General features: G+C 44.2%; 2 protein-coding genes across 3 annotated transcripts in view; both read right to left on the bottom strand.

Moving 5' to 3' along the window:
* Positions 1-167: 167 nt before the first annotated feature.
* On the bottom strand, positions 168-8,938 carry LOC308040893 (malignant fibrous histiocytoma-amplified sequence 1 homolog; the record flags this gene model as incomplete). The annotated part of the gene is given in 13 exon segments (XM_080345273.1): positions 168-173; positions 521-627; positions 734-804; positions 1,251-1,410; positions 1,883-2,040; positions 2,643-3,130; positions 3,234-3,424; positions 4,599-4,785; positions 5,223-5,514; positions 6,116-6,995; positions 8,001-8,058; positions 8,062-8,134; positions 8,925-8,938. Coding segments are annotated over 13 exon segments (2,685 nt in total).
* Positions 8,939-10,143: 1,205 nt separating this feature from the next.
* Positions 10,144-25,198, bottom strand: part of PHRF1 (PHD and ring finger domains 1) — a 30,555-nt gene continuing 15,500 nt past the window's right edge. For both annotated transcript variants that reach the window (XM_080345116.1, XM_080345115.1), the window contains exons 9-18: positions 23,012-23,141; positions 22,508-22,647; positions 21,522-21,688; positions 20,612-20,731; positions 18,657-18,811; positions 15,115-17,874; positions 14,355-14,431; positions 13,488-13,748; positions 12,299-12,427; positions 10,144-11,106 (exon numbers count right to left, since the gene is read on the bottom strand). In XM_080345116.1, the coding sequence (XP_080201242.1) occupies positions 10,972-11,106; positions 12,299-12,427; positions 13,488-13,748; positions 14,355-14,431; positions 15,115-17,874; positions 18,657-18,811; positions 20,612-20,731; positions 21,522-21,688; positions 22,508-22,647; positions 23,012-23,141 (4,074 nt within the window). In that variant the 3' untranslated portion in view covers positions 10,144-10,971. The remainder of the gene's footprint in view (positions 11,107-12,298; positions 12,428-13,487; positions 13,749-14,354; positions 14,432-15,114; positions 17,875-18,656; positions 18,812-20,611; positions 20,732-21,521; positions 21,689-22,507; positions 22,648-23,011; positions 23,142-25,198) is intronic.

Here is a 25,198-nt window from a genome sequence, read left to right as displayed (position 1 = left end):
ACATTCACCATTCACACCCCCATCCCCCAGAACCTTGGGGATGTGTCCCAGCAAAACCCCTGCTGGCAGCAGGCTTGTACCAGAGCACTCATCAGCACATTTCTCCCCTTACATTTGTGTAAATAGGTGACTAGCCATGCATGAAGGGATGTATTTATTTCTGTGCCTTAAGGCTATAAACATGCAAGCAAAGCGTGTTGAGGACAGCTAGGCTTTGGCTAAGCAAAAATAATTCTTCTTTCTTCAGCAAGTGCTTCCCCACTGGCCCAGAGTTACTCACTTGAAATGTTCTGGAAAAATAAGGCAGGAGCTACAATATGAATGACCCAGAGCTTGGCTCTGGGCCACAGAGGTAGTGGTATCTCAGGGAGGAGCATGGTAACTAAAGCTTTGCTGAAAGATGGGGTGTCCCTCTCCAGGCTGGAGGTAGCTGCCCTCCCTCATTTCAGGAACAAGGGGAGAGGATGAGCCTGGCCACCAGTGTTGCACCCTGGGCAAGGGGAGGTGGCAGCCTCCTTACCTGCTGATTGACGTGGATGCTGCTGTGCCCAAATGTTGTGGTCCCATAGCTTGTCACATAATAATGAGCAGAAGTCTGCACTGGGGGCTCCTCCAGCTTCCTGGGTACTGGGGGGATGGGATGACATCATCAGCACCTCAGCCCCATGAAACTCTTAGCCCTTTTCCCACCCTGAGCACTGTTGCAGCATAAACCCAGGACCATTGGGCTAACCTTTGGGCAGGAGCAGCTCTGTGCCAAAGCGGTGCCTGCATGTCCCACAGGTTTTAACATCTTCCTTTGTCCTGTGGAGGAAAAAGCCCTGAGAAATAGAAGGAGCAGGAGCTGCCCTCAGCACTTCCCATGGAAGATAATACCAAGATGACAGAAGACTCTTTCCACCCTGACATGAGGTCCTGCCATTAGTGGGACAGCTGCTGCCTTCCCTGGTGCCTGAGCACCTGAGCATATGAGATAGGGAACATATGGGTACATTGCCAGAATGGATATCACATACCTATCCCTGAGTTTCAACTTTTTTTTTCACCTTTCTTTCCATGCTCACATTTCCCACACAATTAAATGCTAACACCCTGTGGGACAAGGGCTGCTGTTGTCAGTAGAAAGGAAACATGGTGACCAGCAAGTTTCACAACTAATTTCACATGGCTTTTAGAAGCTGGCCAGCCCCACCAGCATTACAGTAGCACCACCCAGCTCCAGTCCTTGGAGGGGCATGACATATACATACACGGCATTTGTGCCATCCATGTCTGGCCAGATGAGCTCCGCAGGACAGCCAGCTGTTCGGCACGGGCTCTTCATGCACACATGCAGCCCTGGCCACTCCTCGGCAAGCTTCCGGATGATGAACACAACTGCCATGAGGAAGTCCCAGGCAACCTGGAAACCTTCCAGGCAAAAGAAGAACGTCTTGCTTACTCACAACCACCTGACTGTGGCAGCCCAGGAGATGCTATGGTGACGCATCACTTCCAGCCCACCAGACCACAGCCAGAATGGTTGGACCAGCTCCATTTCTGAAAGCTCACTGGCCTCCGAAAAGAATTAAAAGATAAGTGAGGTCCACAACTTGGAAGGCCTTTCTGCCTGTCACTTGGAGACCCAGCCTGAGACTGTACTCTGCTAGGACCTTATGGGAAAAGATGACCCATTTGCTCCATGAGAAGGCTGAAAACTTGACTTTTCTCTTTCATGACTTTCTCTTTCCTTGAGAGGAAGCCTGAACTGCTGGAGGACCCTGGCTGGACCAGGACATATGTCAGAGGCTTCTGGGATGCTCTGCTCAGAGGAGTAGGTGTGACAGGGGAGCTAAGGAGAGACGTGATTGAGAGTCATGAAATAAGGATCAGGGATCCATACCCATCCTTTCTGCTGGCTTTCTGCAGCGAAGCTCCAGGTAGCTGTAGGCCCTCTGGTTGTTCTCTTTGATCAGCAGAGGTTTGCCGTTGGATATGAGTAAGCAGGTCACCTTGGCCACCCAGTGTGTGGAGTAAAAGGAGCAAGCTTTCACCAAGAGCCTGAAAGGAGAGTGCCCGCAGCTTTCACCACCATCTTGCCTGCTTATCTCTTAACGCTGGGAGAAAGTGTGGCACCAGGTAGACTTGAAAAATATGAACCAAATTTCAGTAGAAACAGAGGCAGACACTAAATGAGGACCCTGCCCTACTAAAAGCTCAAGCAGCAGGAGCTGCCTCTTAAGCCAAAAGCTGCTTCTGGAGTTGGCCATCAGTTAAAACTTCATGTAAGTTGAGAAACCCACAAGGATGGGATACATTCCAGAAACTGGAACTTGTAGAAACTGGACGATCCTCGGGTGGGACTGGGAGGCCTCTGACTGCCTGGATGGGTATGGACTAGCCAAAAACCACCCCAGATGAAAGGTGAACCAGAAGGAGCATGGTCCTTGCTCAGGTCCAGGCAGTGAACATTGAAATGGCTCATTCAGGGCTTCACACGTCTGTGGCAGAGCTGAGAAGCTGCCCTGGTCTCCTGAGTCCCAGCTTCATGCCTCAGCTGGTATGCTCTCAACAGCCAAGGGCTTGCTGATAGTCATACTGGCATTGCACTGAGCACACCCTGAACCACACAACATCATTGAGGGCTGGAAACCACCACTTACCTCTGGAAGAAACCCTCAGGTATTTCAGGTGAGAAGTAGGCACGGATGTGGAGGTCCTCAGGGTGATCTCCTCCCCACACCTCGGAGACCTCTTCGGTCTGGTTCAGATAGGTTGGGAACAAGTACCAGGACTCTCCTTGGCCTCGTGTTGTCTCCCATGGCTTTCCAGGAACAAACTCAATGGCATGTGGGTTGAGAACTTCGGCGTGCCTTACCTCCAGGCAGAGCTCAAAGTGCTCAAGGAGGCTGAAGAGCTTCCCTCCCCCTCTGTGGGGCTTGTATCCCATTATTTCCTCAAAGACATCCCGCATCCCTTCTGAAGAGAGCTGGTGCTTCACCAAGGCACGCACAGCCCGGTGGCACAGCATTGCCTTTGACTTGAAGGTCCACACCCAGTTGGACCTGTCTCTGATGGTGGCATGTTCCTCAATCAGCGTGTCCACAGGGATGCTCTCAAGCTGCTGAGCTAGGCAGTACCTCACAAGGAGCTGGATGGGAAGAGAAGGAGAGACAAGACAGCAAAGAGAGTAGCCCAGTAAAGCTGCAGAGCTTGGGTCCTGCAGAGAAAATCATCCTGATCTGTACGCTCACCTTGAACACAGTTATTAGGAAGGTAGGCTGGAGAAAAACAGTGCTTTCCAGGTGCTTGATTTCCTCGTACCACACAACAAGCCCAATGCGGTGGAGGTACCGCAAGATGTCCTGAAGAAGCTCTCTGCCCAGGCTGGCCAGGTGCTTACACTGGGAGAGTTTGCTGAGCAGGTACTGGAGGTCCATCATACCTAGAGGGAGATGTGGGAGCTCAGCGCACATCTCTCACACACCAGCATTCCAAAGCAGATACCTCAGAGAGCCAATAAACACAAGCAGCACCCAGCTTCACCCGTGCCATTCCTGGGGAAGCAGTTGGGACCAGCACAGTGCTCAGTGGCTGTGGCCAAAAATGCTTTTCCCATCCTCAGCTGTCCCGCTGCCACCGTGCAGCTCCCATAGTCTTCCTTTGCCTCAGCGATATCAGCAGCCTGCCAGGACCTCAATGGAGCAGCTGAAAAACAAAGCTAATACTCTGTGTGTTTGTTTGTTTTCTTCATTGTTTGAGACCAGGTTTGTTTCCATCCAGAAAACCTCAGATTATCATTGTCCTGGTTTCAGCTGGGACAGAGTTAATGTTCTTCCTAGTAGCTGGTATAGTGCTGTGGTTTGGATTTAGTATGAGAAGAAGGTTGATGATACACTGATGTCTTGGTTGTTGCTAAACAACATTTATACCAAGTCAAGGACTTTTCAGTGAGGAGGCTGGAGATGCACAAGAAGCTGGGAAGGAGACACAGCCAGGACAGCTGACCTAAGCAGGCCAAAGGGATCCCAGAATGGTTGGGTTTGGAAGGGATGTCTGGAGATCATCTAGTCCACCCGCTTTAGCTACATAAACAAGGGGCCAGGCCTGCCTGCTTGTCCTGCTAAAGTCACAGGAGACACAGGGAGAGGCTAGCTAGGGTAGGGGCCATCAAATTAAGTTAGCAGGACAAACATTTGGAAAACACACAGAAGCATTAAAGATGGGGAGCTCCTTCCTGCAAGATTTTTTAATTGCTTGTATAGAGCAAAGGGGAGAAAAGAAAAACGTTACTGGAAAGAAACAAACCAGACAATGTGGCCAGCTCAGGGTACCTCCAGCCATTGGCTGGAAAATGTTGGCAAAGCCTCCTGGTGAAGACGCACCTGGGCTTTTCCTATGCTTTTCCATAAGCACCTGCCTTGAGCCCAGATGCTTGTAATAACAGAGCTGGGTAGTAGCAGTAAATGGTCCAGCAGTAGCACTGGAAGGTCTTCAGCAGTGACCCTGAACACCACATGAGCAGGGCCAGAAGGTGCAGCAAGCACTGGGAAGCCTGTCCCAACCACAGGGCAGCAGGTCCTCCCAGGAAGGTGCAGCAGGGGTGATGGATCACTCACCATGGTTTGCCATTTCCTCACTCTGTGTGATATCTATGATGGCAGCTTCCACCTGCCTGTAGATAGGCGGCAGCACTCGGACAACCTCAGGGAAGAGCTCTTCATTCTTCACATGCTCCAGAATAGTGGCCTTGAGCTTTCTCATATCATAGTGGTTCATGCAGTTGACAGCAACTAAGTTTAAGACCTGGAAGACAGAAAGCACACACCTGCTAAAATCACATCCAGAAGAATCTTTTACCCTGTGACGTAAAGGGCAGACATAATGCCAAGGAGGTCACCAAGGATGGGGTGCACTGCTGGCTCAGCTTTAGAGGGTGTTTCCCTCACACCTTTGCTCTTCCAGCAGTTCCTGGAAAATCACCTGTGAATGGTAAATTATCTCCCCCCACTCCTCCCCAGGTACTTGCTGCAAACCACAGGAGGAAATGCCCATCACCGAGCAGGGACAAGGACCCAGCAGGTCACAGCCAGAGGTTATCATGTCCACCCCAGCCCTGGGGAGCAGCTGCAGCAGCAGCCAGATGCATTAGCACCAGGTCATCATCACCAGTGGCACACTGGGCCACCAGAGACAACACAGTGGCCACAAACAGCAAAGAACCATGATAATCTCAGTCTTACCGTTAATGTACAGCTCTCCATCTCCTTCAGCTTCTCCCACTGGTCCACATAAAACTCAGGCTCCTCACTGCCCTCCAGATTATAGATGAAGTGAGCAAGGTTCCTTTTTCTCTCCGCCAGCATGGCCGAGATCTTGGTCATGATGTCGTGCCTTTTCTCCTCCACCTCCTCCTCCTCACAGCAGTCCACATGGGTTCCCACAGGAAGCACCACTGAGTTTGGAACTCTCATGGACAGGTTGTTGATCCAGAAACCAACGAGCTCCTTAAAAGTCTTCTCATTAGTTTGGTACCTGGGGAGGGAGAGAAAGACAATCCCAAATTCATGTCTAACCCTCCAGATCTGCAGCCAGCTTCCACCAGCACATGCCTGATCATGCACCGCATGCTGTCCCAGGGGCTTACTGGGGAGGAGCTCAGATCTCTTAAGCCATCATGGACCATAGCCAATCTCATATTTAAGTTTCCCATCCTTACTTAACCTAAGCCAGTTAAAGGTATGGGGTGCAGTGGAGTGTGTCTGCTGTGGGTGGGAGCATCCCTTTTTACCACAAAGCCCAAACCTGATGATCCCTCCACATTTAGGGAGCACCACAGAATACAGGAGGGCTCACAGAGGTGTTTCCAAGGCAAAAAGGAAAGCTGTTTGTCATGTAAGGAGTTAATGTTCATCTAACCCCCCAAAACAAAGGACTTTGGTAAGGTGATGACAGATCTAGTGGCTTAATTAGAAGAGTGATCCTCAAAAAGGGAGAGAGGGAGAGCTAGCTACTCCAGTGATGAGAAGATCAGGCATTGAAGTCCAATGGAAATGGTGTGGACCCACATGGGGCTTCATCACCCTCTTTTTTCTTCTTTCACTCCACTTTGAATCAAAACCAGCTCAGTACTTACATGTGGAGATTGATGACAAGGATGACAAGTGCCTGTGGGGTTATGAACACATGGTGAGTCATGTAGTACTCTAGCTGGCCAGCAAAGTCCCAGAAGAGAAATGTGAAGTCCTCAATCTGGAACTCGCTAATCTCTATACCAACTGTTCGCTCTTCCTTGGGCACTAGTTTGGTTTGCCCTTGCTTCAGGCTTTTGCAGATAGTGGACTTCCCTGCCAGCGAGGCCCCCAGGAACATGGCCTTGACCCTCTTGTCCTCCTGCCCAGAACTGTATTGAAGCTGTCTGAAGTAATTACGGATCTGCTGAATGCCACCAGCACAAACTTCACTAGGCGGCTCCCGGAGGGGGTTCCCATTTGCCTTGAACATTTTCAGTGATTGCCCCTGGAAGAACTCCTTGGGGAGCTGACGAAGGGCATTATTCTGAACATAGAGCTCTTGTAAGTGTCCCAGCTGCAGAACAGGCTGGGGGAAGGTCCGGAACAGGTTGTTGGAGATGTTGAGGTACTGGAGGCTACCTTGACAAGCTGCCAGGTCGCTGGGGAGGGCACTGAGACGGTTGTTGTTCAGCCGCAAGTGTTTAAGCCTGGGGAGATGGGCAAAAACTCCCTCTGGGATGACTCGGATTTGGTTCTGATTGAGCTCAAGCTTCTCTAAACAGACAAGGCTCTGGATTTCACTGGGAAAGTCCACAATCTCATTCTTGGAGAGCATCAGCTTCTTCAGATTGCAAAGTTTAGAGATGCCAGTGATGCTCCTGAGCTTGTTTCTGTCGAGGTCAAGGCTCTCCAGTGCGGGGTTGCTCAGGACTGCTGAAGGCAGCACACGCAGCCTCTGGGTAGAGAGAGTCACGTCACGCAAATTGTTGTCCTGCTCCTGACCTGGTCGCATGGGACAGGGAAGGTGTTTAAGAGACACTTTCAATCTTTGGATTGCAGACCATTTTTTCCCTTGAGCTCAGCATGACTTTGGGATCATTTCAGCCAGCAAGGAAAAGCAGATGCAAAACACAGGAGCTGGTTGAACAGCACGACCACAGCTGCTGCTTGAGCAGATCCTGTGCCCTCTCAAGAGAGGAAGGACATAAGGATCTTCGCTGGGCCTGAAGACACAGGAAGAAATGGTGCCCACCAGATGTTGCCCAAGCACCCCATTAACAGCTTTTTTCCCCTTAAAGCACTGCAAGAGCTCCAGCCACAGATGCATCTCCTTGGAAACTGGCAGATTTCTAATCCCAGCAGTGGGCTGGCAGGGCAGAGCCCATGTTAGGAGGAGTACTGCTCTCCAAATAACTTGTCTAGCCTGCTCTCAGCTCTCGACCACAGCTAGGGAGATGTGTTGAGACCAGGGCTACTGAGTTCAGACACTTCCTCTCTCACATCCTCCCCCATCTCCAGATGGACACTGCAGTTCCCACAGAGAAGTTCCCAACCTCAGAAGACGTGGGGAATAATGCGGGGGCAGTGGGATCCCTTGCAGAACAGGGCACACAAGGAGGTACTTGGTGATGGCCAAGAACATCCCCAAAAGAAGGGTGTTTAGAGCAGAGAGGTTCGCAGGCAAGAAGAACACCAGGAGGATGTGGGATGGGGATCACACAATACTAGAAAAAAACATGGTCAGATTTGCTTTCCTTTCCCTCATTTCACTTCCTCACCAGACACCACCAAGTGCAACATTCCCTTGTGCAAGCCACCCTGCTCAGGACCAACTCATCATCAGTTCTCAGCGTCACCACCTAAACCTGGGACATGCATGAGCCCAGCAGGAAAGCTTTCACCCTCCCGCACATGCCTGGTCTCTTCCAGCACCATCAGAGAGACAAACCAAAGGGCTCCCACCACCACTCTCATTCAGAGCAGCAAAGAGCTGGGGCAGCTACTCACAGGCTCTGGGCTGGGTCATGGCCCTGCAGCGAGGCACCAGCTGGATCCTCCTGGTAGCTCAGCCTCCCCCTTTCACTTCCTCCTGTCTTTCTGCTCTCCACCTCCCCAAGCTCTGCCCAGGAACCCCACCCTCTCTTCATCCACCTCAGAGCAGCTCTCAACAACCCAGGCACCTTTGATGAGATACAAGGGCCACAGGCATGTCCCAAAAGCAGCTCTGGAGGTCACCTATGAGACAAGGTGGCAGAATAGCTCCTGAGTCAACTTCTTACAGCAGCATCCCTGTCTTTGATAAAGGAGCTTTTGGGGTTACCACTGTTGCAGAGGAGGAAAAGGACACTAACAAGAAGTTATTCTAGTACCAAACTACTGCACCTGTTGAATAAATAAAATTTCTTACCTTTAAACAGGTGGCAGCATCTGATCCCAGAGGGTCAATCAGAATGAAAAACAACAACAAAATGACAAGTAGTACACACAGTATACTAGAAAAACTGCTTCCTAGAACATGCCAGAAGAGGCATTTTTAGGTATGCTTGTCACTGCCTCTCCCAAGGGGCAGCTTACAATTCGATGGATTATTTTTTTAATGGTAGACAGAATGAAAAGAACCAGGATTCTTGTTCATGTAACTTCAGGGGAAGGCAGGTGCAGAAGTTATTGTCTTCAGCTTCATCACTCCTCCAGGCAAGAGCAGGTACAGAGGTAACTGAGAATTAACTGTCCTTGCAGTACATGCACTCCTAAGATACCTTGCAACAGGCTGTTTGTTACATTTACTGCTCATTTACAGCTAACACCAGCCAAAAATTTAAAGCAGTGAAACAGTCAGAGGAACAAAATTGACAGATTGACATTGTCTTCCTGGTCAACAGTGCAGTCACTTCTATTATTTGGTCAAGCTTTGTTTTTCACACCACCTACCCTTTTTCACTCATGCAAGCAGCTTATTCCAGAATTGTTCCTCTGATACCTCCAAAGGTGTCCAATTCCTAGCCTAGGTGTATTCACAACTAGATCACGTTATCTTGTTCTTGTGCCAATAGTGCCGTAAGTTTCTGAACTTTATTCTTTAAGAAATCTATCAGCAGTGTTCACATTTACAACCCCACACCCATCTGCTAGGTATATACTCTAGCTACAAGTTCAGCTCTTAAACTAAAGCTTCTCTTCCAGCTATTCTTTTGCAGTCTTAGTGAGCCTTTGTTCCAAAAATCTTCAAAGAAAGGCCAAAGTTATCAGTCCCTGATACTCCATCCAGGCTGCACTTTCATATCGGAAGCAAGCAGAGACAAGGAAGATCAACTCCAAAATGCTCAGGGCTTACCCATAACCACTTCTGTAGGATAGTGAATGATAGGAGTGGAACAGTCCAGACAGTACTGGTATATGGGCTTGTTTAAAAATAACAGTCCCCAAACCAGCTAAAATTACAGTATGCAGCTCAAAATCTTATGATCAAAATTAGAGTTCACTGAGAAGTTAGGAACATCACCAAGAGATCAATGAGCTTGTTATCTGCGAGTTTGCCTATGGTCACCAGGAAAAAGAGATGCAGTTACTTGCTTTATAAAACTCATCCCAGAGAGCCTGTTTTCTCTTTGAAGGCAGTCTTATTGCTTGGCTACAAAGAGGGCAGTTTCCAAGTGCACTCTGAGAGGTTAGGAAAGCCCTCAATAAGATGCATTGCTGCCATCTGGTCCAACATGTACATTCAGTTCCCATTGAAGGGAAAGTCAGTTTCTAAGTTGTAACTTACTGGTCTTCTCTTCAGCTTCTCTGTTAAATGTCTTCTCCCTATCATGAACAGATGGGGAATGATGCTTTTTGTCAGGTCCAAGGGTGCTAAATATATTTGTAGCTGACTTTCAGATGATCACTTAAAAGACTGGTTGCTCTGCAGTACATGTGAACAATGAATGCTTTTAACGAAAGCAAGATGACATCAGCATGTGTGCTGGACTCCCTTGCTTCTTGATAGGAAAAATAGTCCTCCTACAGAGGAGGAGGAAAAATTAATTATTAAACTCCAACCCTCTTCTAGAAACACAGTACTCCTTACACAAGAGCCAAGTGTGCAGGTTTATACAGAGTAGCCAGAGCAAAAAGCAGCTGTAAGACAAACAAATGACACCAGTTTTAGGACTAAAACCATTCAAAATAACTTTATAAATTCTGTCACATTTCTGCTTTGTACATCAGTTCAACCGTATACCCCCAGCTTGTTACTGGGAATTCACAATGCTTGCTTTTTGGGTGTTTTTTTTGCCTGAAAGGCAGACAAAACCAGCCATCAGTGCATTATTTACAGAAGTGCAACAGAGTCTCCCACCCCAAAATTAAACTTTTCACTAACAAGGTACTTCCAACAGAATGCAAATAAACACCACAGCTTGAGCAGTGTTTCTGAAGTCAATTTATAAAGGTTAGCTCATTTCTGCAATCCCCAAATGACAGTGAGTAAAGCTTCGCTCACCATCAAATGGGCTAAAATTACAATGTTTCAAGTATTAAATCAGAAGTTTCTAAAGACAATCTATATTTCGATAAATAAACACAAGGGAAACAATATACAGCTCTCAACATACTGCATATGAAAAGTGGTGTCCAGTTTCAAACTTTCAGCAACACAGGTGCACAGCCCAAAAATGTGATCAAAGTAACCCTGAAAACTGTAGCAACCTGGGAGTCCCAAATATTAATCTCTACAGCATTTCCCCTCAAATTACTCTGCTGGTCTGAGGCATTTGATTGTTATTTAGTTCTACATCTGTAGGTAATCCAAAAAAGCTCAAGTTCATTCCCATATGGTAAAAATTCAGAAGAAGGTTCTGCAAATACGTCCTATTATACTCTTGCTTCTCTGCACTTCATTTTCGATGAGATGCAACTGCAGATCTATTATTCCCTCTAACATAGTGTTCATAGTCAAAATAAGTCCAGTCCAAGTCATGCAGGTTGTGGCTTGCTTTCAGTTTTCCACTTCACGTATATCGTCACCATCAGATTTCTTATGTTTCCTCATATGTTTGTATTTTTCCACGTATGCCTTCACCAGATTAGCTACCTTCATAGGGTTGATCTCTCCACTTTTGCTATGGCAAATCTACAAGGGATTAGAAAAGGCATTTGGTCAGTTAACAGTATTACAGCACTTCAGGCAGGCAATTGACAAATGACAGAGAAGCACTAAGCTTCCCAGGAGAATTGATTCCTGCATAGGCCCTTGAGTCTCATAGCAGGATACATAAAGCAGAAAACTCAACAGGGTAAGAGTAGTATTCTACTTCAAGTATTCCAGAAATGGCCTGTGGCTTATCTACTGAGCACTAACTGAATGCAGAAGGACCTCTGAAAGCAGAATTATTCATTTTTACTACAGGCCTTTCCATCCAGCTTTGCACAATACATACTAACAAAGGAAGTGTTAATTTCCCATTTTTCTGATAATTTTCAGGAAGCAATTCTAAGATTAAAAGAATCTGGGAGTTTTGAGGGCCCATTTTGAGATGCAGGAGAGAGAATGGACACTACAAATAACTTTATCAGTGTTCAGAGAATAGTTCATGTGACTTCAGCAGCAATTTGTGTTGCTCAACTCTCCTACAAACCACACATGAGGTTCATATGGATCACATAGAAGATGTGAAATTGCAGCCATTATCTAGGGAATTTTGATTTATAATGGAATTACTCAGTAACAGCAAGAATGCAGAGCAGGGAGAGAATACAGTTCCCCAGAGTACCATTTGACTGCCTTGACCGCAAGGGCATTACTTCCCCAAGACAACACTTGCCAATCAGGTGGTTTTTTTAGCCACGATCTGGTCAGCACTAAGATTTGAGATAAAAGTCAACATCAGTCAAATTGCAAAGCCCTCTTCCAAAGTTCCCAGACACCAAAGGTGCTCAAGGAGTTACTGCACAAAGTGTTTTCTCACTTTATCAGAAACAGCTTGATGATTTGGGCTAAAGTTCTTAATGAGAGAGATTTGACCATCCTCACCCAAGGCATGAACATTTCAGCTCAGGCAGCTTACTTTAGCAATATTCCAGACCACTGAAAACATGATCTTCTAAAAGGAATGGTGTGACCATTCTCATCAGTGGCACCACTCAGTCCTGCTTATAGCAACTACTGCTTCACCACAAGACTGCACAGTATGAATCAGAGTTCAAAGATCTGCTGTTCAGTTATAGCATGTAATTGCTGAAGATGGTAAGTAAGTGCAATCCAAAGTACTGCCACTTATTTCATGATCTGCCCAGCTCCTCATCTTCATTTCACTGTCACTTACCTTTTGCACTGCTTTTCGAACAATGTTCTTGTACTCTTCCTTTGTAATCTCCCTCTTCTGGTAAAAAGGCTTAATAGCAAGTTTCACTTCTTCCACAGCCCTTTCCTGCATGTGAAGCTTCTTCATGTACTGCACAGCAAAAAGAAGTTCATTACCTTGTGCTCTCTTGGGAAAGGTTTCTAAGTCTATTTTTCTTAGAAATGCTCTAACAATGAAAAAGCTCATTACACAATGGCCCAAGTGAGAGCTAGCCTGAAAGTGAGATCCTTTATTGTAAATTGCAGTCTTGAAACAAATAACAGGTGGCAGTACAAGGAACCCTTGTTTTATGTAACGCTTATTCTATATTTTACAGAATATGTTTTAACCAAGTGATTACAATGTCCACTTATAAATTTTGGTCTCCTCCTTCCATTCCAACAGCTCTGAAGTAAACATACATCCATCAAAAGGCATCAGATTCTAAAAGTAGCAAGTCATAGCTGTGAATATAAAGCTTCGGGTAGTTCTCAAGGCATTCTGAAAATTGTGGAGTTGCCTATAAAGTAAGGACTACAGATGACATCAGAAAATACTCTATGAAACCAAATTCATAAAAACTGCTGCTTATAAATGGAGGTTAAGTGGGAAAAGTATATTACTGCTTTGTTTTGTGGTACAAAGTAAAATAATTGGCTAAGAAGTTTTTGTTCTTGTGTTAATGTCTCCATTAATACATCTCCAAAGTATTTAACTATCTCAGCATTTTCAGTGCTGATGAGCAGCAAGATACAGTCCTACTTCTCTATAGGACTGCTATGAGAATTGACATGAATTTCAGAGTTGGAGGGGAAAGGAGAAAACCAGTTGTTCAGAGAAATTTTAACATCACGGTATTTGGAAAGTCCCAAACATTCATGCAAGAAAGTTTCAGAACCTTAAGAACGTATTTTAGATGCTTTAATCCTTCCCTGTGATATTGAAACTAAGCAATAGAAAGTGGAACCAGCAAATGGAGTCAATCCCAAAAGAGTTCAAAGAAAGGATTGCCTGCTGCTCCTGGGATAGCACATTAAGTCAGCAAAACAAGAACTGACAATAGGGGTTGGGAGAATACAGTACAGAGAAAGTTAAATACCCTCAAATTGTAAAAGTTCAAATAAAGAGCTCATTAATGTTATGCATTTACTACTTGATAGCATTCACTCACTTCTTCATTTTTCATTTTATCCACTGGAGGTTTGGGTGCTTTGATCTTTTCTTCTGTGTTGCCAACAGAAGCAGTTTGGATTCCTGGTTCAGATGCAGTGGCCAGGGTACCCGGCTCTGGAGTCAGGCTCTGTCCTGCCATGCAGCTAAGTGCTGGAAGCCTACTCTGCATGATAAACTGAATCGTGGACAGGTTGAAAGGCGTCAAGGTGGTAAGTACTGAGGGCAGAAGTGATCTCATAGGTATATTTTGACAGTACACCTGTAAAACAGATAAAATTTTGTAAATGCTTGCACTTACAAGACAGATATTAGCATTTTCAGAGCACCTTCTATCCACTCAAACAGTCAAGCAATTACTAGTTCAAATGAGGGGGGCTAACATCCCAGCCCTCAACTAGGTCTCTGCGCACCAAGAGCTAGCACCAGCCCCACTCACAACTGGTGGGCAGCACAGACTGATGGCACAGATCAATGCCATCAGGCCAATTTTTACAGCCTGATCACAATCAGGGAGAAGCTCACAGCTTCTCAAACAGCACCATCTTTCCACAAATTACTGCTGAAAACAAAGCCGCATGTATACAGCAGAGCTGAAAGAAAATGTGCTTCTTCAACTGCAAGGACCACCTGAGAGATTAAATGACTAGGAGACTGCTGAGGTGTATATGCTATATGAAATGTACCACACACAGAGGAAGGCAAACTCTGCCATGAGAGGATGTTGCACAACAAGGGCACAGGTGAGGTGAGATGCCTTCCATGATACTCAGCTGCCAGAATAGGAACCAACCTGAGAGGAATCTAGATCAGGAAACATAGGCTCAGGAATCATATAATTGGTTGGAGGAGGCTCATTTAACTGCACCTGATTTAATGTTTGGTTCGAGTCCTCTGCTTTCCAGTCCTCATCTTTTGGTTGCTGAAGTTTGTAAAACGGCATCCCTGGGTTCACCAAGAGAAAGAAAAGATTTAAGAACAAAAAACTAACTGGCCAAAGATTCAAAGCCAATTATATTTAAAAAAATAAAAAGGATCTAACAACAAGACTAGCTATAAAGGGATTTTGTTTAGCAGTCATCAACATTTTAAAGCCTCTGATAATAGAGGACTTCTCATCCCCTTCAGCAATTGCTTTTGACTGGGTTTTCATAAGAACCAATATGAACCACACAAGCAACTCTGTCAACACACATAGCACAGGGTCCCAAGCCAGGCTGTTTCTAGCAGCTTTGGCTTGGCAGACCTCACAGGAGATTTATCATGCTCCTTGGTTCTGAGTAATATTTATAAATTCTGAAGGCAAAGCAACCATTCTAGTTAACAGCAGAAAGCGTGGAACGCAGGCTGCCAGTTCAGAGATTGGGTTGCAATATGTACTTCATGGCTGAACAAGCTGCTGTTGGCTGGCTAAGTGGTGCTGACAGCATGTCCTCTCTGATTCATTAACACAACTCACCTCATGATTTCAACAAGTGCAAAATGCTAGCTCTCATTGGAAACCACAGGATCACCCCAGCTCAGATGACAGAGCTGTTACACTACAAACAGGTTTAGCTAAGCACCAAAACCCTAAGCCTTATACAACCTGCTCTAACTGCTGTTTGTTTTCCAAGAGAGATACATACTTGGAACTTTTGCAGGAGACAACATGTCGCTTTCTTCCTCCTGAAGATTCCAGGTAACTCTTTTCACTGGTGCTTTTGATTTCAATGCAGGACCCTGAGGTACCACCTCCAGTTCAGGCTTACTGAAATTACTCGTTTCCTCATTTGACACAAGGCACTCTTGTTTAACTTCCTTCACACAATCTGTTATTTCGCTTTTGGACAAGCGCTGAATTGGTGCAGCCTCAGTCGGAGCGTACATGATAACTTCTTCCTTTGAAGGCTGTTCCATCAGAGATGGACATAATGCAGAATTTTCTATTTTAACTGTAATCTCAAGGTTTGTATTGCTACAGCTACCAAGTGCTGCTGGATCACTATTATTCATTAATTCCGTTTCAGCAAAAGAATCCACATTGCCAACTGGAACACAAATGTTTGTGATCTCTGGCACAGGGAATGCAGTTTCACTGGTCACTTCCTGACAGATGGGCTCTACTTTTATTGTTTCTTGGGCCTCTCCCATTTGAGCTGGGGTCTCAGCCTGTATTTCCTCAACTTTGACATTTGGTTGGATGACTATGGAAAGCTCTTCCAGTACTAGCTCCTCCTTTGGCTCTTGGTTAAAGGAATGGGGTTGCTCCAGACACCCGGACACATGTTCAGCTGAAGGTTTTTGATTCTTTTCTGATGGAGGAGGAAGTGAGGTCTCTCTTGATCTGTATTTTCTTTCTTTGGAATGTGATCTCGATCGTGGTCTTTTTTCCTTTGATTTGCTGCTTTTGCGTTCCTGGGACCCAGATGCAGACTGAGACCGAGACCGCCACCTTCTCCTACCCCGAGACCTGGATCTTGATCTTTTTCTCTCCCTTGACCTTATGCTACTATCTTTATCATACCTCTCATAGCTTTTGTCTCTCCTGTGTTTCTGCCTTTTAGTTCTCTCAATGCTACTTGATCGGGAACGTTCCCTCCATCTTGATCTCAATGGAGACTGTTTCTTCCTTTTCCTGTTTTCATAAAACTCGGAAGTACTTCCAGGACTACCTGAACGTGACCTAGATTTCCTTCTCTCCCTACGCCAAGAAGTTTTTGCCTTTTTATCCTTGGTTTTATCCTTCATTTTCTTTTTTTTAGATCGTTCATGACTGCTAGAACGGTCAGTAGAAGACCTCCTGCGTTTGGGTTTCAATGTGTGTGTTTTGCTATGCTCTTCTCCACCTGACCAAGATGTAGATCTGGAGCTTCGGTCCCTTGAGCGTCCTCTATCCCTAGACCCTGATTGGGATCTCTTGTGCCGTTTGACAAGTGCCTTCTTCTTTTTCATCTTCTTGCTTTGGGAGCTGGAGTTTGAAGAGGATCTGGAACGTGACTGCCTCTCTGTTTCTTCTACCTTTTGGACGTTCTGCTGCCCATAATTCTTTGAGGGACCATCTGGTTCTAGTTTCACATTAATATTAGGTCTAATCAATTCTTCAGCATTAAAGAACACATCAGGGCTCTCTCTGCTTTCCTCCTTTAAGCACTCTGCATTAGAAATTTGCTTAACAGCAGATGAAGTGCAAGGACTGCTTAGAAAGTCTTTCTCATCCATATTGTCTCGTTCCTCTGTATCAGAGATCTGTTCAACAATCCTGCTTTCTACTGTCGTGTCATCATGAGACTCTGTGTTACTAGATGGTACATCAGAGTCAGCTCCAGATCCAAATACATTTCCTACCATGTAAGGGGTAAAACGACGGACAGTTTGAAACGTTTGAACTTTTGGATTTTCAATGGAAATAGTCCTGGTAATATTAGTTAGCTGGATTCCTGAGCCAAGCCTTTCAGGACTGCTGCTTGCTGAACTCGAGTCTGATCCTGTTGGCTCAAAGGGATCATACATTTCACTTTTGACTTGCTTTTTCTTAACTAAGAGAAGAGGTGAAGGACTCTCTTTCTGTTGTGCTTTGTCATCCACAGGGCGGAAGGTGTTACAAAATCCTGGGTTAGACAGTCTGCTGGAATGCCCTGCATTTCCAGGTATATTGATTTTAAAACTCTCAAAAGAGCTTGGGCCTTTGCTCCTCGAAGTGCCCAGCAGCGATGAACTGCTATACACACCTGTACTGGCAGTAGATTGCTGAGATTCCTTGGCATTTGACTTCTGACTTTCTACCTTGCTACCCCTTCCCAGCTGAGGAGTGCTCTCTTTGCCTGTCAGCTGGGTTATACAGGAGCTGGGGATATTATAGTTTTGGCTTCCTGCAGGTTCTGGCTCCACACACTTGCTGCTGGCTTCCTTTTTAATCTTTGGTATCCTGGGAAGCTCAAAGATGTCAATTCTCTTGGGAGGTGGTTGTAATGGCTGCCACACAGCTACAGCTTTTGAGCCAGAATTCAAGTTACAGCTCAGGGGCTTTGAAGGTGAGTCAGTCGATGCAAAGTTTTTAGAGTTTCCATTAAATCTAGGCATTTCATCTAAATTGGAGGTGTGCCTGCTCAGAGCAGCTATATTCTGAGTCTGAACAGATCTAGGTGTCATTGAATATTCTGATTTTACAGATGGCTCTTCTGATGTACTCTGTGCAGGGTTTGCTGCAGGCTCAATCCTGCTCAGTGAGGGTGAAGGTGATGAAAACATGCTTGAGGAGGAGGGTCTAGTACTCAGCCCCGGGGAAACTGAAGGTCCAGCAATGGAGCTGCTTGCTGTGGTCCCTGAGTGCACTGTACTCAGTTGGGTGTTGTGTTCTGAACCATCATCCACTCTTGAGTCACATGCTGATTTTCTGTAAGGTGGAGCTATGGCATACAACCAAACAATTAAGCTTTTCAGTACATATGTGGACATTTTCCCCTAACATTAAAAGAAATACTGAGCTAACTATTTTTAGTTCCACTTCAGTTTACAGACATACTACACAGTGATAAATGTACCTAAATTTTTCTGTTCTGCAGATATCACCATATTTGTATTTATTATCCTGTAGCCACTGACTGTTAAAAATGCCTATAACAGAGGACGTTATACATACTTATTTTAAGAATAAAGCTCTAAATTTCAGTTTGAAGAGATTCTTACCAAATAATACCACACCAAGGGAAGACAGCTGAAGATGCTAGCACATATTCAAGAGCTTTACTTTTGCAAAGAAACTTCTTGCTGAGGCCCTCATCACTGCTTTTCAAACCAAAATACAGTTCACAGGCATGGCAGCAATACATGAGAAACACCAGAAGAACTGGATACTAAGATATCTCTGCTCTATCCAATCCTCTATTTTTTTGTAACAAAGCATGAGACTACACTGCAGTACTTTCGAAAGAAGAAAACTGCCTGTTAAAACTAAAATCCTCCAGTAACATCTCGGCTCTGCAATTAGAACAAAGACAAGTAACACTGTTTCAGAGCATATGTAAGAATTTGATTAGATGGACTACTGCTGGCAATAACTGTATCTGTCCTACATATTCAAATGCTCAATAAGAGTATCTCTGTGCTTGAAGCTATGCAGCTTGTAGGACCAGGGCAGACATGGAGGAAACAAAGAGACTACCTGCACTGTGAAGTGCCAAACCCTTACCTGCTGCCTTTGCCATCAGCGAACCATCTCTGTTGATGACCACATCTGAACTACTCATCATGAGAAGGCTCTGTCCAGACAGGATACTTCCCAACAGATCAGGCACAGGAGCACCTTCTGCTTCTTGATCAGGACTCAAGGCAGGTACACTGCTTCTGCATGTTCAGAGGGGTTATATTTCCTTTACTCTTACAGCACTTGTTCTATACACACACATTACATCAAAAAGAAACCAAAATCAATGCCATAAACAGAGGTCAGCCAGGGAAGTTCACTTTAGTTTTGTTTTCACGAGAGCAAGTCAGTCCCCATTCTCCCTCTGACAAAGAGAATGTGAAGCTTTTACTGACTTCCTACAGGAACACAACAGGATAGGAAAGCACATAATCATACCAGAGACCTTGCCATGCTCACTGTGTTGTGTATCAAGATCCACTTTCCAGTGCATTTTAGAGGCACTTTTGAGGCATAAACCACTGTTCAGCTCTTCAGAAGTATTTCTGTCCCAGCTACCTCTCTTGCTCCCACCAAATCACAATCACAGATGTATTCTTCAGGCTGACACTGCTATCTGAAAAAACTGATGCTGCTTGAACCAGTATTTAGCATCAGTCAGAATACACGTAAACGGCTACTTGCAGGGTAGCTAAGAGCATGGCATAGAAAGAATTACACTGAAAAAAGCCAACAATGCTTCCACACATGGGACAACAAAAACACTCCCTTTTTTTGCATTACTCAATCATATGAAAATGGTTTAATTATAAGCGCTCTGTTCTTGAAATATGGGCCAAAAAAGTTTGAGTCTTTTTAGTGCTGGGCTGTGGCTTTTTTTGTCTTCTTTCTTTGCTTTTGTGTTGGTGTGATTTTTAAAAAGCAAAACAAAACCAACAACCTCAAAAGGGACCAACAGACCTAGCTCTTCGAGGGAGCTACATTTCATTTCTGTATGAGAACAAAGCAATGTACACCAAAAACCTGCAATAACACACAACGGAAAGACAAAATGGGAAGAATAGAAGAATTAGCCACCCAGACCAGACCAGGAAACTCACTGCAGTCCAGGCAAAACAAGCCTTTAAAAAAGCTGAATTTCAGTTAAAAGGTTCTACCTTCCAAACGATGTGCTACTTGCATAACTCAGAGGACAAGAAAAGCTTCCTAAAAGGTTTCCTTCAGGACTGAGATGGGAAAGGTAGAGAAATATTCCAAGTTATAGAAATATACTACCTTAATCCTGAGAAACCAACCTCTGCCATAATGCAGGTGGGTTAGAGAACAGGTATGTAAACTTCTCACACCTTTAATAATTTAAGCTGAGCTCTGTCTATTTCTTCTAGTCTTCAGCTTTCTCAGCCTTGCAGTTTTCTGTGACTTGGTTGGTACCTGCCTCAGTCACTTTCCCCATCCCTTTTCTTCTCATTATGCTCCTGCTCCTTGTGTCCTACCCCTCTGCACTGCATCCTATCCTAGACCCCAGTCCTGAAAACCCACTGTGGCTGCCAGTGGGAAGCACCCAGTAACACTTCCTGGCCATGGCAGGCACAGGGGCACACAATCTGCACACACAGAGACATCTGTCAGACAGCAAAGCAACTGTTAAAAATTGCTGGATCAAACAATGTTTTCTGTACGTTTTCTGAGCTCCAACAAATGGCAGAGGAATTGGGTGAAATGGGTACATCCCTCATCTCCTCTGGATGTGTAGTTAGATTTCCCAGCCCTCTCAAATAAGCAAGTGGGTTTTTTTAAAGGTTAATGAGACAGGGATTTTTGCATGAAATGCTGTGATTATTTATCTACACATGTGCAAGCATGTGCGCACACACACACACACACACTTTCAAAATACACAGGGTAAGAAAACAGTTAAACCAGGATGATCACCTAGGTCACTCTTCTGTTAGGTTCATTAGACAATTAAAAAAAAAAAAAAAAATTTGATAGATTTTTACCTAGGCAATCCCACACAAATGGGTCTAGCTACAGGACGGTGAGACCTCAGTGCTGACTGGGAAAGAACTCTTCTTTTGGCACTCACTGGTGAATCTGGATTTGTTGAAACCTCTTCGTTACTGTGGGTAAAACACACACACCCTGAAATTGTCTGAATGTTTTTCATGTCAAATAAATGAAGTAGATAATACTACTAGGACACATATGGTTAGGGAGCATCGCTTGTTTTATTATGATACATTATAAAAAAGATTTGTGCAATACACTTATTTTCTGTGGCTACATAAATAGAACAGCCACCAGAGATTCAAATGGAGATTTATTTTTAAAATATTAAATGAGTAATTTCCTTTTATTAAAGGATCAGCAAGACTTATTCAGCAGAAAATTAAATTTCACCAACGATACTTTCAGATGCCACTTCCCCAAAATCCAAAGCTTAAGAGAGACACAAACTATGGCATAGTAAGATTCCTCCTTAATTTAATGTGTCTGGAAAAGTGATGATGGGAAAAGGAGAAACATGGAAGATTCCACAGGTCCACTTAATTCTATATGAAGCCACTCTATTGTATACCAAATATGCTAGCTATCTTCACTTAAATAGAAAATGACTGATTAGGATCCAACTTCTTCAAACTCTAGACTTTCAATAACCTCATAGATCTTATTAAAGGTTTTCACAAGGCTTATTATTTCAGTAAACCTCTTTAAAGAAGGCTGATTCTTTAAGAGCTCAGCAACTCTACCAAGAAGGAAAGAAAGAACAGGACAATATTTTATGACAAGCTGTGTATCTGAAGCTGCCTTCAGGTGTGAGCTCTACACTATGCAAAAAGTTATATGTACAAACAACCCAACAATTATGAAAATTACCAGGCCCCTGATAATAATCCAGAGATATCTTACCTTTCATAAGGATCCAATGCATATGGATCTCCAAACACAGACAGAGAAGGTGCACCAAGAGAGGGCTCCGTTGGTTTGTACACAGAAGGCAGTGAGGCCCCACGCACAGGTTTACTAAGACCGAGAGTTTTTGCAATACGGGAGCGAGTAGTAGCCCCATTTTTCATCTGGACAGATAAAGAGATTGGGTTATTTTATGTTAGGGCAAGTATATATCCAGGGTTTAAAGCCCTAACTTCCTCACTTTGGCTAAGTACAGTCATCGGGTTACTACTGTTGGTAGTATAAGTGGTGTGCATTTATTGTCTATATTTGTTTTAAAGCATTTATTAAACTTCTAACTATGGCCTACATGTCACTTCATACAGAGACTACACATATCAGATTTAAGTGACCAGGTAAGTTTCTAAAAATCCCTAATAATGTCATTCAAAATGGTCAATTCTTTATTATAAGCTGGAGGGACAGTTACAGCTGTAGGACGTAAACTCTAGTTAAGGTAGCTGAGGAGAAAAGTCAAGCTGGTGCAGAGCGCTCAGTACAGTTCACATGTGAATCCTATCCACAACTGAGAGGGATTTCGAGAGTCTTTAGGACTGATTACCTGGGTTTGCAACAGCACAAACATCCATAGCCTATTAAAAGGAATAGGTGGTGGCAATTTTAACTGAGCTTGCATCAGTATCAAATAAACACTACAGCTGAATGGCAAGGCATAACAGAAAGCCTGCAAGACATGCTTTAAAGTATAATGCCTGCAGTTCGGGTAACGCGATTTGTCAACAAACCCAGCAGGCCTGCCTGGAAGTTGCAACTCGTTTCCACATACAGCATCTTTCTGGAGTACACATCCTGCACATACTCCCATGAGAAAAAAAAAAGTTAGTTGCTATCGTAAGATGCTATTTCTTCCACTGAATGCCATGTTATGATGCTTTTACAGATGGCTGAAGAATGACAAGATACTGACACTGGCAGAAACTCACATGTGGTCTTACTCTCATCTTTTTTCCGCGTCTTTTCCTTATCAGATGCTTGCGTCTCTTCAGCTGTATCCCAGAACTCTTCTTCCCAGCAGAAGACCTTGACCGAGTTCTTTTTTTGCCTCCTACTTTCCGTCTCCTACCTGATGGGACAAAAGACAAGTATCTGGCTGTGTGCTGGCACTGCATTTTACCCTGTTCTCCCCTTTTCATTCCCCCACGGCACACAAAGCAGCTCAAAGAGACCTACAGAGTGCTGAAACAGCAAAAACAGCAGAGCTGAAAAAGTGAAATCATTAGGATTAGGATTTATTTAAAAGCAACCTTTAAGAGACTTCTGGGCAGAGATGGCAGAGGGAAAGAATAAAATGCAAGTGGTATACTTCTGTAGCTACACAGGTGTAGCAGCATACAGCTAATTTAGAGTATTTTGTATGATTCAGACTTATCTTCCCAAAGCTTTTATTCTTGCAGATGGGAACCACAGAATGTGTCCGATTCCCTTACCTGTTTTCCTTCCATGCCTCGTAGGAGCTCGTGGTGTAACAGGACGCTGGTAGACGGCTGTGCTTAGGCCTGCTACAACTTCCTCAATCGTTTCATCCAGAGGAGAGGGCATGAGGTGCCCTGGCATGTGCTGCATGGAGGATTAGAAGGTACATGATATCTAAAGATCCGCAACAAGTTAGCTATAAAAGCATTTGGTGAAAAATGGATTTGAGATTCAAATGAGACGCACTCGTGTCACCAAGCTGCCAGTTAAGCAGTTATGTCACTTATCTCACCTACTGACTGTCATATTAAAGAGAACATGACCTTGCTCTTCAGCCTCCCTCAGTATTACAAGTCATGGCTAGCCTAACTCTGATTATTTAAATAAGAACAATTTCCAAGACTGACATTTCCTCAATGAAAAAGTTAACTTAAAAACCTTCCCAAATCCAGCTAACTGTTCTCTGGTTCATGACGCAGCAAAATGCGAGGAGCAAAAACTGAAAAGCCAACACAGTACAGATTCCCTGTTTTAAACTCCTTATTATTTAGGTCAGATTTACCTAATGCTGTGAAACATGTCCAGAGACAGCATTTCAAATGCACACCTCGGGGAACTCAGTGAAATGGCAGGTGTGAGTTCTCCTCCAGAGCCTCACTTCACCAAGATAAGCAGGGGCTGCTCCTACAAAATTCAAATTCATCTTCCTCTCTATACTCAAGAGTCAAGCACATTTAAAGCATTTGGATTCTGAATCAGCAGCCTCAGAATATGAACTCAAAGCCTTCTTGCCGGACTTTCTGTTAGATAGATGTTAAGAGCAGATTTCTCTCAACAGCCGTGTTAAGTTGGCCATGGCCACACCAACCATATTCCCAAAATGTCACAGAATCATAAAATGGTTTAGGTTGAAAGGAACCTTTAATGGTACCTAGTCCAACAACCCTGCCATAGGCAGGGTCATCTTCCCTTATCCCCTCTCCTTTCTTCAAGGAACTACAATGCATCAAGAATTGATAAAAGTTTCATTTGAGGGTAGCAGATGCAAAGATGCCACTGACGTTATAGATTATTCACTACATGTACATTCTACCAGAGCATATTAATCAGATCCTTGTACATCTACAAAATGTATATGTGGCACAAACACTAGAGGAAAATGGCTTTAGAGTATCTTGCAGCAGCAAAGAAGCTTCAAACCACAAAATGTTTGAAAATACAATACACCAACAGAAATACATGTCAATTCATCTTACTACGGAAGTAATTTTGCCAGGTTTCTGTGTGTCACAAATACATGCTCCAAACTATATTACTGAGCTATTTTTATTGGAACACCATTGTTTTAAGTATCATGGGTTCCAATAAATCTTTGTAAGGTTCTCTGATTTGTAAGAGAACGGGATGGAGTAAGCAAAGCCCTGAGCATTAGTCTAAACATATTTATTTTCTAGAAGGATCTAAAACAGTGCATTTAGTTAACTACCACTAGTTTAGGCACCTAGAGAACAACAGATGAATTACAAGACAAACTGCCCCACCCCCCCGCCCCGAACACTAAAGCCTTCTAAGCATCTGAAATCAGCATCTCTCTATGCTTTGAGGACAAGAGCTTATATATTTCTTCACCATTGGAATTAAACTTCAGTAAACTCAAGGTACAAGCTAGTGGGCATCTTAGATGCACTTTTATTCAGAGACAAAGGGAATAAGTAATAGTGGCTTTCTAGGTATAGTTTGTAATAATCTTTCCAGGTATAGTTTGTAGTAACTATTTTCCTTCTGTCAAGGCAGATCTTCCTTTCAAAAGTGGTAGAATTTCACACATTTTTATCAAATTCAACGGCAGCACTCAAGAAGAACCAATTAACCTGTTACTAGTCCCATGGAGGTTATTTACAGGTTTTGCCTTCACACTAAGTCACTATATGCTCCTGTGCAATTTAAGACTTTATAATTATGCAAGTAACAGGCAGAGTGCTCTGGCTAAAGCCAGAGGGCAAAGCAGGCAAGAGATTCCCAAGTTTGAAAGCTCTCAGTTTGAAGCATACCAGTTATTACCTAAAGGATCATAATTATCCCAGCCAGCAGAAACATCACAAAATATCTTAGCAGTCACCTTTAGTAAACAGTTCAACGAGTAAAGTATTTGAGGGACCCTGGGTATTTGGGATATTTTCTCGCACAGATTCTCTGGTACC

This window comes from Nesoenas mayeri, assembly GCF_963082525.1.
Source record: "Nesoenas mayeri genome assembly, chromosome: 5".
NCBI classification, from domain to species: domain Eukaryota; kingdom Metazoa; phylum Chordata; class Aves; order Columbiformes; family Columbidae; genus Nesoenas; species Nesoenas mayeri.
The sequence above is the reverse complement of the archived record's forward strand: the minus strand, read 5'-3'. Positions and strand labels throughout refer to the sequence as shown.